General features: G+C 67.6%; 1 protein-coding gene across 1 annotated transcript; it reads left to right on the top strand.

Moving 5' to 3' along the window:
* Positions 1-144: 144 nt before the first annotated feature.
* LOC134509618 (integrin alpha-L-like) lies at positions 145-18,499 on the top strand (the record flags this gene model as incomplete). Its single annotated transcript, XM_063322193.1, has 22 exons — positions 145-368; positions 1,370-1,514; positions 2,319-2,469; positions 2,571-2,638; positions 5,438-5,570; positions 6,893-7,041; positions 7,123-7,254; positions 8,505-8,708; positions 9,273-9,403; positions 10,677-10,807; positions 12,095-12,243; positions 13,145-13,258; positions 14,156-14,368; positions 15,038-15,145; positions 15,260-15,339; positions 15,422-15,508; positions 15,620-15,695; positions 15,792-15,908; positions 15,999-16,085; positions 17,417-17,524; positions 17,661-17,750; positions 18,389-18,499. Coding segments are annotated over 22 exons (2,808 nt in total), but the record flags the coding sequence as incomplete, so codon positions are not given.
* Positions 18,500-18,915: the final 416 nt, after the last annotated feature.

Genomic DNA, 18,915 nt, shown 5'->3' with positions numbered 1-18,915 from the left:
TCTCTAGGGTCATCGGCCCCACGGAAATCTGTGGTCTGCCCCACGGTGACGCGGCCGTGGGGCAGTTTGGGGCCGTGCGGTTCTCAGGGTCTATGGGCTCTATGGGTTCTATCGGGGTCCATAGGGGTCAATGGGGCTCTGTAGGGCTCTGGGGGGTCTCTAGGGGTCATCGGCCCCACGGGATCCGTGGGTCTGCCCCACGGTGACGCGGCCGTGGGGCAGTTCGGGGCCGTGCAGTTCTCGGACGGGTTCCGCTGCCATTTCTCCCTGGGGGATTTCGCCGCCCGGCCCCGGCCCCGGGAGCTGCTGAGGGACGTGCGGCAGCGGGGGGGACTCACCGACACCTTCGCCGCCATCCGCTACGTCGTGTGAGCGCCCCTGCCCCACACCTGCCCCACACCTGCCCCACACCTGCCCCACGGCCGCCCACGGCCGCCCCACACACCCTCCCGCAGCATCCCCCGGTGCCCTCTGCTTCCCCACGGCACCTTGGCCGCCGTCGCCTGCGTCGCGTGAGCGCCCCTGCCCCACATCTGCCCCACACCTGCCCCACGGCTGCCCCACACCTGCCCCACGGCCCCCACACACCCCCCCACGGCGGCCCCGCAGCCCCCGTGTCGACCCTCGCCCCCCCACCCCCACTCACACCTCGGCCGCCGTCGCCTGCGTCGCATGAGCGCCCCTGCCCCACACCTGCCCCACGGCTGCCCCACACCCGCCCCACGGCTGCCCATAGCCGGCCCAATGCCCCCCATTCCCCGCTCCGTGCCTCCCCCACTGCCCCCCCTGTGGCTTCCCCGCGGCTACCCCGCTACCGCCCCATAGCTGCCCCACTGCCACCCCACCGGTGCCCCACGGCTGCCCCACATCCGCCCCATGGCTGCCCCACTGCCCCCCGTGCCCACTCCTGCCCCACCACCACCCCACGGCTGCCCCACTGCCACCCCAGCACCCCACCGCCACCCACGGCTACCCCACATCCGCCCCATGGCTGCCCCACCGCCCCCTGTGCCCCGCTCCTGCCCCACTGCTGCCCCACTGCCGCCCCACTGCCGCCCCCACTGCCGCCCCACGGCTGTCCCACTGCCACCCCACACCCCCACCGCCACCCCACGGCTGCCCCAGAGCTGCCCCGTTGCCCCCCCACTACCCCCCCACCGCCCCACAGCCACCCCCACACCCCGCCGCTGCCCCACGGCTGCCCCACACCCACCTCACGGCTGCCCCACCGCCCCCCCTCTGCCCCACTCCTGCCCCGCCGCCGCCCCCGCCGCCGCCCACCACCCCACCACAACCCCGCCGCCGCCCCACGGCCGCCCCATAGCCGCCCCACACCCGCCCCACGGCTGCCCCACACCCGTCCCGGCAGGCGGGAGATCTTCACCCCCGAGCGGGGGGCGCGGGCGGGGGCCAAGCGGGTGCTGATCCTCATCACCGACGGCGACGCCACCGACACCGACAACGGCAGCGTCCGGGAGGCCGAGGAGCGTGACATCACCCGTTACATCATCGGGGTGAGCTCATCGCCCCCCGCCCCACACCCCCCCCCCCCCCCCTGCACCCACCCCCCCACCCCACCCCCCCCCCCCCGCCTGCACCCAGGGGCGTCCCCACCCTCCCCGTCCATCGTCGGGTTGACCTGACGCCTCCACGATGGTGGTTGTGGGTGGGGGGCTGGGGGGGGAGGGGGGGGGGATGGACCCACCCCCCGGATTAGGCAGCTGCCTGCACCCCCCCCCGCCTGCACCCCCCCCGCTGCCTGCACCCACCCCCCCCTGCCTGCACCCATCGTGGGCACCCAGGGGTGTCCCATCGTCCCCTTCCATCGTTGGGTTGACCCAACACCTCCATGACGGTTTGGTGGGGTTCTTCGGGGGGTGAATGGCGTGACCCCCCCCGGATTAGGCAGCTGCCTGCACCCCCCCTGCCTGCACCCCCCGCCCCTGCCTGCACCCCCCGCCCCTGCCTGCACCCATCGTGGTCACCCAAGGGTGTCCCATTGTCCCCTTCCATCGTTGGGTTGACCTGATGCCTCCATGATGGTTTGGTGGGGTTCTTTGGGGGGTGAATGGAGTGACCCCCCCGGATTAGGCAGCTGCCTGCACCCCCCCCCTGCCTGCACCCCCCCCCACCTGCACCCATCGCGGGCACCCAAGGGTGTCCCATCGTCCCCTTCCATCGTTGGGTTGACCTGATGCCTCCATGACGGTTTGGGGGGGTTTTTCGGGGGGTGGATGGGGTGACCCCCCCGGATTAGGCAGCTGCCTGCACCCCCCCCCTGCCTGCACCCACCCAACCCCCCCCTCCCCCCCCCCCAGGTGGGCAACAACTTCGGGACCCCCGACACCCGCCTCTACCTCAGCCAATTCGCCTCCAGCCCCAGCTCCGAGTTCGTCAAGGTCCTGGACAGCTTCGAGAAGCTCCGGCACCTTTTCCGCGAGCTCCAGGCCAAGATTTACGCCATCGAAGGTGACGTCATCAACCCCACCCACCCCCTCAGATATTTCGGGGGGGGGTCTGTCCCCCCCCCCCGCCCCGCCCCTGCCTCACCCCGGCTCCCCCCGTCGCAGGCACCAGCGACCTGAACCGCTTCCACCTGGAGCTCTGCTCCAGCGGGATGAGCCTGGAGGTGGCCCATGTAAGATGGCGGCTGGGGGAGGGGGCGGAGGGGGGGGGGGGCGGTTCAAGGGGACGCGGGGGAGGAGGGAGGGGGACGTTGGGGACGTTGGGGACACGGGGGAGGACGAAGAGGAACGTTGGGGACATGATGGGACATGGGGGAGGAGGAAGAGGGACGTTGGGGACATTAAGGACATGGGAGAGGAGGAAGAGGGACGTTGGGGACACGGGAGAGGATGAAGAGGGACGTTGGGGACGTTTGGAACATGGTGGGACACGGGGGAGGATGAAGAGGGAGGTTGGGGACACGATGGGAAACAAGGAAGGAAGAAGAGGGACGTTGGGGACACGGGGGAGGACGAAGAGGGACGTTGGGGACACAATGGGACATGGGAGAGGATGAAGAGGGACGCTGGGGACATTAAGGACATGGGAGAGGAGGAAGAGGGACATTGGGGACACGGGAGAGGATGAAGAGGGACGTTGGGGACGTTTGGAACATGGTGGGACACGGGGGAGGATGAAGAGGGAGGTTGGGGACATGATGGGACATGAGGAAGGAAGAAGAGGGACGTTGGGGACACAAGGGAGGATGAAGAGGGACGTTGGGGACACGATGGGACATGACGAAGGAAGAAGAGGGACGTTGGGGACACGGGGGAGGATGAAGAGGGACGTTGGGGACATTAAGGACATGGGGGAGGAGGAAGAGGGACGTTGGGGACAAGGGGGAGGACGAAGAGGGACATTGGGGACACAATGGGACACGGGAGAGGATGAAGAGGGACGTTGGGGACATTAAGGACATGGGATAGGAGGAAGAGGGACGTTGGGGACACGGGAGAGGATGAAGAGGGACGTTGGGGACGTTTGGAACATGGTGGGACACGGGGGAGGATGAAGAGGGAGGTTGGGGACACGATGGGAAACAAGGAAGGAAGAAGAGGGACGTTGGGGACACGGGGGAGGATGAAGAGGGACGTTGGGGACATTAAGGACATGGGGGAGGAGGAAGAGGGACGTTGGGGACAAGGGGGAGGACGAAGAGGGACGTTGGGGACACAATGGGACACGGGGGAGGATGAAGAGGGACGTTGGGGACATGATGGGACATGGGGGAGGAAGAAGAGGGACGTTGGGGACACGGGGGAGGATGAAGAGGGACGTTGGGGACATGATGGGACATGGGGGAGGAAGAAGAGGGACGTTGGGGACACGGGGGAGGATGAAGAGGGACGTTGGGGACATGATGGGACATGGGGGAGGAGGAAGAGGGACGTTGGGGACGTTTGGAACATGGTGGGACATGGGGGAGGACAAAGAGGTACATTGGGGACATTAAGGACACGGGGGAGGATGAAGAGGGACATTGGGGGACGTTGGGGACACGAGGGAGGAGGAAGAGGGACGTTGGGGACACAAGAGAGGATGAAGAGGGACTTTGGGGACACGATGGGACACAAGGAAGGAAGAAGAGGGACGTTGGGGACACGATGGGACAGGGGGGAGGAGAAAGAGGGACGTTGGGGACATGGGGCAGGATGAAGAGGGAGACGGGGGACATTGGGGACATGGGGGAGGAGGAAGAGGGACTTTGGGGGACATGGGGGAGGATGAAGATGGACGTTCGGGACATGATGGGACACGAGGAAGGAAGAAGAGGGACGTTGGGGACACTGAGGACACAGGGGAGGACAAAGAGGGACATTGGGGACATGATGGGACACGGGGGAGGAAGAAGAGGGACACTGGGGACATGGTGGGACACGGAAGAGGGACGTTGGGGACGTTGGGGGAGGAAGAAGAGGGACATTGAGGACATGGAGGAGGATGAAGAGGGACTTTGGGGACACGATGGGACACGGTGGGACACAGGAAGGACGAAGAGGGACGTTGGGGACGCAGTTGGGGACATGGCAGGACATGAGGGAGGAAGAAGTGGGACATTGGGGCACGTTGGGGACACTGGGGAGGATGAAGAGGGACGTTGGGGACGTTGGGGACATTGAGGACACGGGGAGGATGAGGAGGGACATTGGGGACGTTGGGGACATGGGGGACATGGAGGGACACGGGGGAGGATGAGGAGGGACGTTGGGGACATGGGGGAGGAAGAAGAGGGACATTGAGGACATGGAGGAGGATGAGGAGGGACGTTGGAGACATGGGGGACATGGAGGGACACGGGGGAGGATGAGGAGGGACGTTGGGGACATGGTGGGACACAGGGGAGGAAGAAGAGGGACATTGAGGACACGGAGGAGGATGAAGAGGGACGTTGGGGACATGGGGGACATTGAGGACACGGGGGAGGATGAAGATGGATGTTGGGGACACAATGGGACACGAGGAAGGAAGAAGAGGGACGCTGGGGACACGGGGGAGGATGAAGAGGGACATTGGGGACGTTGGGGACATGGTGGGACACAGGGGAGGAAGAAGAGGGACATTGAGGACATGGAGGAGGACGAAGAGGGACGTTGGAGACATGGAGGGACACGGAGGGACACGGGGGAGGATGAGGAGGGACGTTGGGGACATGGGGGAGGATGAAGAGGGACACTGAGGACATGGAGGAGGATGAAGAGGGACGTTGGGGACACGGGGGAGGATGAAGAGGGACATTTGGGACATGGGGACATTGAGGACATGGAGGAGGATGAAGAGGGACGTTGGAGACATGGAGGGACACGGAGGGACACGGGGGAGGATGAGGAGGGACGTTGGGGGACACGTCCATGGGGACGTGCGGGTCCCTGCCCCCCCCCCCCCGCCCTCCCCCCCCCGATCACGTGACCCCCCCCCCTCCTCCAATCAGGGCCGGCGGGTGACGGGCGCGGTGGGGGCGGACAATTGGGCCGGGGGGTTGGTGGAGCTGGAGGAGGAGCCGGGAGACGAGACCTTCGTGGCCAGTCCCTCCCTGGAGGAGAACGTCACCGACACCTACCTGGGTAGGGAGGGGCCACCCGGGGGGGGGGAGGGGCCACCCGGGGGGGGGAGGGGCCACCCGGGGGCGGGGGGGTGATGGCGGGGGAGAAGGTGGGTCGTGGTGGGCCCCAGGTTGGAGGAGGGGCGGGCCCCCAACCCAGGGACCAGGTTGACCCTGGTGACCTCATCTCAGGGACGTGGGGTGACCGAGGTGACCCCACCACGGTGACCGGGGTGACCCTGGTGACCTCAACCTGGGGACCAGGGTGACCAAGGTGACCCCAACCCAGGGTCATGGGTGGCCAAGGTGACCCCACCACGGTGACCAGGGTGACCTCACCTTGGGGACCAGGTTGACCAAGGTGACAGGTGACCTCATCTCAGGGACGTGGGGTGACCGAGGTGACCCCACCATGGTGACCAGGGTGACCTCAACCCGGGGACATGGTTGACCCTGGTGACCTCATCTCAGGGACGTGGGGTGACCGAGGTGACCCCATCCTGGTGACCAAGTTGACCATGGTGACCTCACCTTGGGGACGTGGTTGACCCTGGTGACCCCAACCCAGGGACCAGGTTGACCCTGGTGACCTCCTCTCAGGGACATGGGGTGACCGAGGTGACCCCATCCTGGTGACCAGGGTGACCAAGGTGACCCCAACCCAGGGCCACGGGTGACCAAGGTGACCCCACCACGGTGACCAGGGTGACCTTGGTGACCTCACCTTGGGGACCAGGTTGACCAAGGTGACAGGTGACCTCCTCTCAGGGTCACGGGGTGACCGAGGTGACCCCACCATGGTGACCATGGTGACCTCACCCTGGGGACATGGTTGACCCTGGTGACCTCATCTCAGGGACGTGGGGTGACCGAGGTGACCCCATCCTGGTGACCAAGTTGACCATGGTGACCTCACCTTGGGGACGTGGTTGACCCTGGTGACCCCAACCCAGGGACCAGGTTGACCCTGGTGACCTCCTCTCAGGGACGTGGGGTGACCGAGGTGACCCCACCATGGTGACCAGGGTGACCAAGGTGACCCCAACCCAGGGTCATGGGTGGCCAAGGTGACCCCACCACGGTGACCAGGGTGACCTCACCTTGGGGACCAGGTTGACCAAGGTGACAGGTGACCTCCTCTCAGGGTCACGGGGTGACCGAGGTGACCCCACCACGGTGACCATGGTGACCTCACCCTGGGGACATGGTTGACCCTGGTGACCTCCTCTCAGGGACGTGGGGTGACCGAGGTGACCCCATCCTGGTGACCAAGTTGACCTTGGTGACCTCACCTTGGGGCCGCGGGGTGACCAACTTGACCCTGGTGGCCCGTGTCCCCCCCAGGCTACGCGGTGGCCGGGCTGCGCGTCCCCGGCCGGGCGCTGGTGGCGGCGGGTGCCCCCCGTCACCGTCACCTGGGGGCCGTCGTCCTCTTCGAGGTCCCCCGGGACGCCGGGAGCTGGCGGGTGCTGCAGACCCTCCCCGGCGAGCAGGTAACGGCGGGGGGGTGGGGGGTGGGGGTGGGGGGACACCCTTGGGTGACACCCCCTCGGTGACGCCGCTGTCACCCGCAGGTGGGCTCGTATTTCGGGGCCACCCTCTGCGCCCTGGACCAGGGCGGGGTGACGGTGGCCTTGCTGGTGGGTGCCCCCCACTACTACGACGGGCGCCGGGGGGGGCGGGTGCTCCTCTACCGCTGGCAGAAGGTAAGGGGGACCCCAGCCCCACCCCCCCACCCCACCTTGGGGACACCAAAAGGGGCGGGGAGGTGGCTATGGGGCGGGGGAAGGGGGTGACACCAGCTTGGGGGGGGGACGGGGGGACGGGTGGTGACCCCAAGGCGAGGAGCATGGGATGGGGGTGACACCAGCCCAAGGACACGGGGTGACCGTGGTGACCCCAAGCCAAGGACCATGAGATGGAGGTGACCAAGGTGACACCAGCCCAGGGTGACCAGGACACAGGGTGACCAGGGTGACATGGAGTGGCCAAGGTGACCCCCAGCCAAGGACGTGGGATGGAGGTGACCAAGGTGACACCAGCGTGGGGACGTGGGTTGACCAGGGTGACACCAGCCCAAGGAGATGGGGGTGACCAAGGTGACACCAGCTTGGGGACGTGGGGTGACCGTGGTGACCCCAAGCCAAGGATCATGGGATGGAGGTGACCAAGGTGACACCAACCCCTGGAGATGGGGGTGACTGAGGTGACACCAGCCCAGGGTGACCAGGACCAGGGTGACCAGGGTGACATGGAGTGGCCAAGGTGACCCCCAAGCCAAGGACGTGGCATGGAGGTGACCAGGGTGACACCAGCTTGGGGACATGGGGTGACCAGGGTGACACCAGCCCAAGGAGATGGGGGTGACCAAGGTGACACCAGCTTGGGGACGTGGGGTGACCGTGGTGACCCCCAGCCAAGGACATGGGATGGAGGTGACCAAGGTGACACCAGCGTGGGGACGTGGGGTGACCAGGGTGACACCAGCCCAAGGAGATGGGGGTGACCAAGGTGACACCAGCTTGGGGACGTGGGGTGACCGTGGTGAGCCCAAGCCAAGGAGATGGGGGTGACAAAGGTGACACCAGCTTGGGGACGTGGGGTGACCGTGGTGAGCCCAAGCCAAGGACCATGAGATGGAGGTGACCAAGGTGACCCCAACCCCTGGAGATGGGTGTGACCAAGGTGACCCCAGCCCCTGGAGATGGAGGTGACCAAGGTGACATCAGCTTGGGGACGTGGGGTGACCGTGGTGGCCCCAACCCCTGGAGATGGGGGTGACCAAGGTGACACCACCTTGGGGACGTGGGGTGACCGTGGTGGCCCCAAGCCAAGGAGCAGGGGACGGGGGTGACGAGGGGGTGACACCAGCCCAGGGTGAGCGATGACCAAGGTGACGCCATCCCACGGCTGAAGGTGACACCCCCTCCCCCCCGCCGTGTCCTTGTCACCGCAGGACGCCCTGGAGGGGACCGGGGAGCTCTGGGGGGTCCCAGGTCACCCCTTGGGCCGCTTCGGGGCGTCTCTGGGGACGTTGGGTGACCTCGACGGTGACGGCTTGGCCGAGGTGGCCGTGGGCGCCCCCTTGGAGGACGACGACCGTGGGGCCGTCTACGTCTTCTTCGGGCGACCTGGGGGGCTGGAGCCCCACTTCAGCCAGGTGGGGACGTTGGGGACACGGGGTTGGGGACATGGAGGGGACATCGAGGGGACATCATGGGACATCGGTTGGTGTCCCCTCCTGGGGCCTGGAGGGGCCGGTGGTGGCCCCGGGGCTGCGGTTCTTCACGCGTTGGGTGGTGTCATGGACCTGACGGGGGTGGGGCTGGTGGGACGTTGGGGACACGGGGTTGGGGACATCGAGGGGACATCATGGGACATCGGTTGGTGTCCCCTCCTGGGGCCTGGAGGGGCCGGTGGTGGCCCCGGGGCTGTGGTTTTTGGGGCGTTGGACCTGGTGGGGGAGGGGCTGGTGGAGCTGGTGGTGGGACGTTGGGGACACGGGGTTGGGGACATGGAGGGGACACCAAGGGGACATCATGGGACATCGGTTGGTGTCCCCTCACGGGGCCTGGAGGGGCTGGTGGTGGCCCCGGGGCTGCGGTTCTTCAGGCGTTGGACCTGATGGGGGAGGGGCTGGTGGAGCTGGTGGTGGGACGTTGGGGACACGGGCTTGGGGACACCGAGGGGACATCGTGGGACGTCACTCGGTGTCCCCTGCCAGCGCCTGGAGGGGCGGGGGGTGGCCCCGGGGCTGCGGTTCTTCGGACAGGCCCTGGACGGCGCCATGGACCTGACGGGGGATGGGCTGGCGGACATGGCCGTGGGGACAGAGGGGCACGTCGTGGTGCTGAGGTGGGGACACGGGGACAGCGGGGGGGGGGGAGGGACGGGGACGTGGGGGTGGGGGTGGGGACATGGGACATGGGGGACATGGGGGACATGGGGGGACATGGGGACATGGGGGACATGGGGGACATGGGGACATGGGGGACATGGGGACATGGGGACATGGGGGGACATGGGGGACATGGGGGGACATGGGGACATGGGGGACATGGGGACATGGGGGGACATGGGGGACATGGGGGACATGGGGGACATGGGGGACATGGGGACATGGGGGGACATGGGGGACATGGGGGACATGGGGACATGGGGGGACATGGGGGACATGGGGGACATGGGGACATGGGGGACATGGGGACATGGGGGGACATGGGGGGACATGGGGGACATGGGGACATGGGGGGACATGGGGGACATGGGGGGACATGGGGACATGGGGACATGGGGACATGGGGGGACATGGGGGACATGGGGACATGGGGACATGGGGACATGGGGGACATGGGGGGACATGGGGGGACATGGGGGACATGGGGACATGGGGACATGGGGGGACATGGGGGACATGGGGACATGGGGACATGGGGGACATGGGGACATGGGGGGACATGGGGGGACATGGGGGACATGGGGACATGGGGACATGGGGACATGGGGGGACATGGGGGGACATGGGGGACATGGGGACATGGGGACATGGGGGACATGGGGGGACATGGGGGGACATGGGGGGACATGGGGGGACATGGGGACATGGGGGACATGGGGGGACATGGGGACATGGGGGGACATGGGGGGACATGGGGACATGGGGGACATGGGGACATGGGGGACATGGGGGACATGGGGGGACATGGGGGGACATGGGGGACATGGGGGACATGGGGACATGGGGGACATGGGGACATGGGGGGGACATGGGGGACATGGGGGACATGGGGGGACATGGGGGACATGGGGACATGGGGGACATGGGGGACATGGGGACATGGGGGACATGGGGGACATGGGGGACATGGGGACATGGGGGGACATGGGGACATGGGGACATGGGGGACATGGGGGGACATGGGGGACATGGGGACATGGGGGACATGGGGGGACATGGGGACATGGGGGGACATGGGGACATGGGGGACATGGGGACATGGGGACATGGGGACATGGGGGACATGGGGGGGGTCACGGGGACACGGGGGGGGTCCCGGGGGGGACGTTGGGGACGTGGGGCCGCTGCCCCTCCCCCCCCGTGACGTCACCCCCCCCCCCGTGTCCCCAGGTCCCGCCCCGTGCTGCGCGTCACCCCCCTCCTGACCGTCGACCCCCCCCGCGTCCCCCCCCGCGGCGGCGACTGCTCGGCCCTGGGCCCCTCCCCCCTGCGCCTGCGCCTCTGCCTGCGCCACGCCCAGGGTGGGGCCGGCCCCGCCCCCGCCCCGCCCCGCCCCGCCCCGGGCCCCGCGGCCCTTTGACCTCCACCCTGTGACCCCTTGGCCCCGCTTTCCCTCCCCCCCTTCACCCTTTGACCCCTTGACCTTGACCTTTGACCCCAGCCCCATTTCCCCTCCCCCCTTTGACCTTGTGACCCTTTGACCCCTTTTCCCCCTTGACCCCTTTGACCTTTTGACCCCTTGCCCTTGACCTTTTGACCCCGACCCCGCTTTCCCCTTGACCCTTTGACCCCCTGACCCCGTTTCCCCTCCCCCCTTTGACCCTTTGACCCCGTTTTCCCATGACCTTTTGACCTTTTGACCCCGTATCCCCTTGACCCTTTTGACCTTTTGACCCTTTGCCCTTGACCTTTTGACCCGACCCCATTTTCCCCTTGACCTTTTGACCCTTTGACCCCTGACCCCATTCCCCCCTTTGACCTTTTGACCCCATTTTCCCTTGACCCTTTTGACCTTTTGACCCTTTGCCCTTGACCTTTTGACCCCGACCCCATTTTCCCGTGACCTTTTGACCTTTTGACCCCTTGACCCCGTTTCCCCTCGACCCCTTTGACCTTTCAACCCTTCACCCTTAACCTTTTGACCCCTGACCCCATTTTCCCATGACCTTTTGACCTTTTGACCCCTTGACCCCGTTTCCCCGTGACCCCTTTTACCTTTTGACCCTTTGCCCTTGACCTTTTGACCCCGACCCCATTTTCCCGTGACCTTTTGACCTTTTGACCCCCTGACCCCGTTTCCCCTCGACCCCTCTGACCTTTTGACCCTTTACCCTTGACCTTTTGACCCCTGACCCCGTTTTCCCCTTGACCTTTTGACCTTTTGACCCCCTGGCCCGATTTTCCCGTGACCTTTTGACCCCCTGACCCCGTTTCCCCTCGTCCCCTTTGACCTTTTGACCCTTTGCCCTTGACCTTTTGACCCCGACCCCATTTTCCCCTTGACCTTTTGACCCCTTGACCCATTTTCCCGTGACCCCTTTGACCTTTTGACCCTTCACCATTGACCTTTTGACCCCTGACCCCATTTTCCCATGACCTTTTGACCTTTTGACCCCTTGACCCCGTTTCCCCGTGACCCCTTTGACCTTTCGACCCTTTGCCCTTGACCTTTTGACCCCAGCCCCATTTCCCCCCCTTTGACCCCTTGACCCCATTTTCCCATGACCTTTTGACCCTTTGACCCCTTGCCCTCCTCCCCCCCCGCCCCCCTGCCCTTTGACCCCTGACCTTTGGCCTCTCGCCCCCAGGCGCCCCCGTGACCCCGGTGACCTTCGTGGTGGAGGTGGAGCCGCAGCGGGCGCGGGGGAGGGGCAGCATCGGGGGGGGCCGGCGCTGGGCGGGGGAGGTGCCGGCGGGGGAGGGGCCGCGCTGCCAGAGCCAGGAGCTGCTGGTGCCGGTACCGACCCACACTTGGGGGGCAGGACCCACACTTGGGGGGAGGGACCCACGCTTGGGGGGCAGGACTCACATTTCGGGGTGTGGGACCCATATTCGGGGTGGGAGGGACCCACACTTGGGGGGCGGGACCCATATTTGGGGGCCGGGACCCACGCTTGGGGTAGGGACCCACACTTGGGGGGCAGGACTCACATTTCGGGGTGTGGGACCCATATTTGGGGTGGGAGGGACCCACACTTGGGGGGCAGGACCCACACTTGGGGGGCAGGACCCATGTTTGGGGGCCGGGACCCACATTTGGGGGTGGGGGGGACCCACACTTGGGGGGCAGGACTCACATTTCGGGGTGTGGGACCCATATGTGGGGTGGGAGGGACCCACACTTGGGGGGCAGGACCCATATTTAGGGGGTGGGACCCACACCTGGGGGGCAGACCCACAGTTGGGGGGTGGTGGGGAGGAACCGTACTTGTGGGTTAGACCCACACTTGGGGGGCGAGACCCATATTTGGGGGGCTGGACCCACACTTGGGGGGGTGTGACCCATATTTGAGGTGGGAGAGGACCCACACTTGGGGGGCAGGACCCATGTTTGCGGGCCGGGACCCACACTTGGGGGGAGGGACCCACACTTGGGGGGCAGGACTCACATTTCGGGGTGTGGGACCCATATTTGGGGTGGGAGGGACCCACACTTGGGGGGCAGGACCCACACTTGAGGGGCAGACCCACACTTGGGGGGTGGGGAGGAGCCATACTTGTGGGTTAGACCCACACCTGGGGGGCGGGACCCATATTTGGGGGGCTGGACCCACACTTGGGGGGCGGGCATGGGGGGGGGGGGGTGTCCCCACTTATGGGGCGCCCCCCAACCCCCCCCTCTGCCCCCCAACCTGCAGCCCTGCCTGGAGGATTTCGTCACCCCCATCCGCGTCGCCGTCACCCTCTCCCTGCCCCATAGCGACCCCCCGGGGCCCATCCTGCCCCCCAACACCCCCCCCACGTGGATCGAGGTACCCGCCGTGGGGCTGGGATGTGGGGCTGGGAGGGGCACCCACACTTGGGGGGGCGGGACCCACATCTAGGGGGGATGGGACCCACACCTGGGGGGCGGGACCCACCACCTGGGGGGCAGGACCCACACTTAGAGGGCGGGAGGGACCCACACTTGGGGGGCAGGACAAATATTTGGGGGATGGGACCCACGCCTGGGGGGCGGGAGAGACCCACACTTGGGGGGCAGGACCCACACTTGGGGGGGTGGGAGAGAGTGACATTTGGGGGGACTGGGACCCACACTTAGAGGGTGGGAGGGACCCACACTTGGGGGGCAGGACCCACACTTGGGGGGTTGGAAGGGACCCACACTTGGGGGGCAGGACCCACACTTGGGGGGGTGGGAGAGACTGACATTTGGGGGGACTGGAACCCACACTTAGGGGGCAGGACCCACACTTGGGGGGTCAGAGGGGATGTAGACTTGGGGGGCGGGACCCCCACTTGGGGGGGTGGGACCCCCACTTAGGGGGCAGGACCCACACTTAGGGGGCAGGACCCACACTTAGAGGGCGGGAGGGACCCACACTTGGGGGGCAGGACCCACACTTGGGGGGTTGGAAGGGACCCACACTTAGGGGGCAGGACCCACACTTGGGGGGGTGGGAGAGACTGACATTTGGGGGGACTGGGACCCACACTTAGGGGGCAGGACCCACACTTGGGGGGGTCGGACGGGACGTAGACTTGGGGGGCGGGACCCCCACTTGGGGGGGTGGGACCCCCACTTAGGGGGCAGGCCCCACACGTGGGGGGTGGGACCCACACCTGGGGGATCGGAAGGGACCCACACTTGGGGGGCTGGACCCACAACCCCTCCCCCCGCCCTTTTTTTCCCCCGTTCTGCCCCACAGATCCCCTTCCAGCAGAACTGTGGGGCAGACGAGGTGTGCGAGGCCGACTTGTGGGTCCAGGCGCTGCCGTCGGGGGCGGCGGTTCTGGGGGTCCCGGGGGCCGAGCTGGGGCTGCGCCTGACGGTGGGGAACGCGGGCGAGGACGCCTATGGGGCAGCCCTACAAGTGCGGCACCCCCCGGGGCTCTCCTTCCGACGGGCCCGGGCCACACGGGTATGTGGGGCGCCCCACAGATGTGGGGCGGGGGGGGGGCACTCTAGGGTGGGATGGAGGGACCCAGGTGTCCAGGCCCCATAGATCCCAGACCCACAAGTCCCACACCCCAAAGGGACCCAGGCGTCTGGGCCCCATAGATCCCGGACCCACAAGTTCCAGAGTATGGAAGGACCCAGGCGTCTGGGCCCCATAGATCCTGGACCCACAAGTCATGGGGTCTGTAGGAACCCAGGCATCCGGGCCCCATAGATCCCAGACCCACAAGTCCCAGGGTCTGGGAGGACCCAGGCGTCTGGGCCCCATAGATCCTGGACCCACAAGTCATGGGGTCTGTAGGAACCCAGGCATTTGGGCCCCATAGATCCCAGACCCACAAGTCCCAGACCCCAAAGGGACCCTGGCATCCGGGCCCCATAGATCCCGGACCCACAAGTCCCAGACCCCAAAGGGACCCAGGCGTCTGGGCCCCATAGATCCCGGACCCACAAGTTCCAGAGTATGGAAGGACCCAGGCTTCTGGGCCCCATAGATCCTGGACCCACAAGTCATGGGGTCTGTAGGAACCCAGGCATTTGGGCCCCATAGATCCCAGACCCACAAGTCATGGGGTCTGTAGGAACCCAGGCTTCTGGGCCCCATAGATCCCAGCCCCACATCTCCCCACAGGATGCCGCCCCGGTATCCGTCAACTGCTGGGCCCCCGAGGCCGCCGTGGGGCAGCCGTGGGTCCTGGCCTGCAACATCAGCCGCCCCGTCCTCCACGCCGGCTGGCAGGTGAGAGCCGTGGGGCAGGCCGCCGTGGGGCAGGCGCCCCACATATCCCCCCCGCCCCTCCCCTCCCGCCCCATCTCTCTGCCCCATCTCTGCCCCATCTCTGCCCCACACCAGGTGACGCTGGAGCTGACGTTCGACATCCTCCAAAACGCCACTTGGGGGGAGACCGTGGGGCTGAGGGCGGACGCCAGCAGGTGGGATCTATGGGGCAAGGAGGGAGTTGGGGGGGGGTTATGGGGCGCTATGGGGCGCTGACGGGTCTCCCCTGCCCCACAGCGACAACGAGCCCCACGCCGCCATGGGGAACAACAGCGTCTCCTGGGACGTCCCCGTCCGCTTCGCCCTCAGCCTGGTGGCCACCTGGTGAGCCCCACACATCCCTGCCCCATAGCAAACCACTTGTGGGGCAGGGGGGGGGGGAGGAAACGGGAGCCGGGCGTCCGCGCCCCACTGATTTCCCTGCCCCACACGCAGGCAGGACGATTCCACCCCCTACCTCAACTTCAGCTCCCTCAGCCCCACAACCAAGAGCCTGCAGCACCGCTATAGGGTGAGCCCCACCTTCCCCGGCCCCATAGCGCCGCCCCACACGCCCTCCCCCCCCCCACCCCACCCCTCATCCCTGCCCCACGTCTCTGCCCCACAGCTGGAGAACCTCCTGCCGCTGCCCCATGGCAGCCCCCCCCCCAACCTGACGGCCTTCGTCCTCCTGCCCCACACGCTGCCCCACAACCTGACGGTGCTCGACCCACAAGTGACGATGGTGAGACGCGCACCGCCCCCCCCCCCCCCACTCGCCCCACGGCCTGCCCCACTGAACACCACCCCCCCCAACATCTGCTCTGCCCCATAGGAGCCTGGCGGCGCCTGCGTCGCCGTGGGGCAGGAGGAGGTGAAGGGAGACGCCGTGGGGCAGCAGCTGAACCGGAGCATCACCAAGGTTGGGGGGCAGAGGGGGGGAAAGCTGGGGGGGGGACAGGACAGACCCCCATCTTGGGACGCTATGGGGCAGGGTGACCCCCATATCGGGGCGCTATGGGGCAGGGAGACCCATATTGGGGTGCGGGACCCACTTATCGGGGCACTATGGGGCAGGGGGGGCCATATGGGGGCGCTATGGGGCAGGGTAAACCCCATATCGGGGCGCTATGGGGCAGGGGGAGCCATATGGGGGCGCTATGGGGCGGGCTGACCCCCATATCGGGGCGCTATGGGGCAGGGGGGGGCCATGTTGGGGGGCTATGGGGCAGGCTGACCCCCATATCGGGGCGCTATGGGGCAGGGGGGGCCATATGGGGGCGCTATGGGGCAGGGTGACCCCCATATCTGGGCGCTATGGGGCAGGGGGGGCCATATGGGGGTGCTATGGGGCAGGGTGACCCCCATATCGGGGCGCTATGGGGCAGGGGGGGCCATATGGGGGCGCTATGGGGCAGGGTGACCCCCATATCGGGGCGTTATGGGGCAGGGTGACCCCCATATCGGGGTGCTATGGGGCAGGGGGGGCCATATGGGGGCGCTATGGGGCGGGCTGACCCCCATATCGGGGCACTATGGGGCAGGGGGGACCATATTGGGGCGCTATGGGGCAGGCTGACCCCCATATCGGGGCGCTATGGGGCAGGGGGGGCCATGTTGGGGCGCTATGGGGCAGGGTGACCCCCATATCGGGGCGCTATGGGGCAGGGGGGGCCATATGGGGGCTCTATGGGGCAGGGTGACCCCCATAGTGGGGTGTTATGGGGCAGGGGGGGGCCATACGAGGGGGCTATGGGGCAGGGTGACCCCCATATCGGGGCGCTATGGGGCGGGCTGACCCCCATATCGGGGCACTATGGGGCAGGGGGGACCATATTGGGGCGCTATGGGGCAGGCTGACCCCCATATCGGGGCGCTATGGGGCAGGGGGGGCCATGTTGGGGCGCTATGGGGCAGGGTGACCCCCATATCGGGGCGCTATGGGGCAGGGGGGGCCATATGGGGGCTCTATGGGGCAGGGTGACCCCCATAGTGGGGTGTTATGGGGCGGGGGGGGCCATATGGGGGCGGGATGACCCACATATTGGGGCGCTATGGGGCAGGGGGAGCCATATTGGGGCGCTATGGGGCAGGCTGACCCCCATAGAGGGGTCCTATAGGGTGGGCCCCCCAGGTTGGGCCGCTATGGGGCGGGGCGGGACCCACATATGGGGTGTGGGGGAGGGATGGGGGGGGTGTGACCCCGGCTATGGGGCGTGGCCCCCCCCCTCCCCCCCCTCCCCCCTCCCCCAGGGCTGCTTCACCCCCCGGCTCCGCCCCTTCCGCTGCCCCACGGCGCCCCTCCCCCGCTCGGCCGCCATCCGCCTCCGCGCCCGCCTCCGCCCCTCCCCCACCCCACAGGTACCGACCCCCGGGGGGGGGGGAGGGGGAGGGGGGGGGCGGGACCGTCGGAGGGGTGGGGGAGGGGCAGAGACCCCACCCCACCCCCCCCCATCCCCTCCCCCCCCCACACTTTTCTCACCCCTCCCCCCCCCAGGGCCCCGCCCGGCCCCGCTTCTGCTCCGCCCTATGGCTGACGCTGGCCCCGCCCCATTATGACGTCAGCACCCAGTTCCTCCACGCCCAGGTGAGCCCCTCCCCCCCCCCTCCCCGCCCCCCCCGACTCCCGCCCCTCCCCCCGCCCCATTGTTGACTTCCCCGCCCCTCCCCCACCCCGCGAACGGACTTTCCCGCCCCTCCCCCACCCCATTCATGGCGGTCCCGCCCCTCCCCCACCCCAGTGAGAAACTTTCCCGCCCCTCCCCCACCCTTCCAAGGAGATCCCGCCCCTCCCCCCCCCGATTCATTGAGTTCCCGCCCCTCCCCCACCCCCTGAAGGGACTTTCCCGCCCCTCCCCCACCCATTCATGGAGTTCCCGCCCCTCCCCCACCCCCTTCAGACACTTCTCGCCCCTCCCCCACCCCCTCAAATGGACTCTCCCGCCCCTCCCCCACCCCGTTGTTGACTCTCCCGCCCCTCCCCCCCCTACCCGAGGCGTTCCCGCCCCTCCCCCACCCCCTGAATGGACTTTCCCGCCCCTCCCCCACCCATTCAAAGAGTTCCCGCCCCTCCCCCCCCCCATTCAGGGATTTTCCCACCCCTCCCCCACCCATTCATTGAGTTCCCGCCCCTCCCCCACCCCCTCCGAGGCGTTCCCGGCCCCTCCCCCCCCCCCCGAGCAGACTCTCCCCCCCCCACCCCCGTTAAGGCCCCTCCCCCCCCAGGGCTTCACGGAGGTGGAGCTGCTGCGGGAGCTCGACCCCCGCCCCATCTATGTGGGGGGAGGGGTGGGGGGGCTCCTCCTCCTCCTCCTCATGGCCTTCGGCCTCGCCAAGGTGAGGGGGGAGGGGCGGGAACGGCCCTCGATGGGGGGGCGGGGGGGAGGGGCGGGAAAATCCTTGGATGGGGGGGGGGAGGGGCGGGAAAGTCCGTTCATGGGGTGGGGGAGGGGCGGGAACTCCTTGGATGGGGTGGGGGAGGGGCGGGAACCGTTTGAAGGGGGTGGGGGAGGGGCGGGAAAGTCCCTTCAGGGGGTGGGGGAGGGGCGGGAACTGTTGGGGGGGGGGGAGGGGCGGGAAAGTCCCTGAATGGGGTGGGGGAGGGGCGGGAACTCTATGAATGGGGTGGGGGAGGGGCGGGAACTCTATGAATGGGGTGGGGGAGGGGCGGGAACTCCTCGGACGGGAGGGGGGAGGGGTGGGAAAGTCCATTCATGGGGTGGGGGAGGGGCGGGAGAGTCCATTTGAGGGGG

The sequence above is a fragment of the Chroicocephalus ridibundus genome, unplaced genomic scaffold (assembly GCF_963924245.1).
Source record: "Chroicocephalus ridibundus unplaced genomic scaffold, bChrRid1.1 SCAFFOLD_762, whole genome shotgun sequence".
NCBI classification, from domain to species: Eukaryota; Metazoa; Chordata; class Aves; order Charadriiformes; family Laridae; genus Chroicocephalus; species Chroicocephalus ridibundus.
The sequence above is the reverse complement of the archived record's forward strand: the minus strand, read 5'-3'. Positions and strand labels throughout refer to the sequence as shown.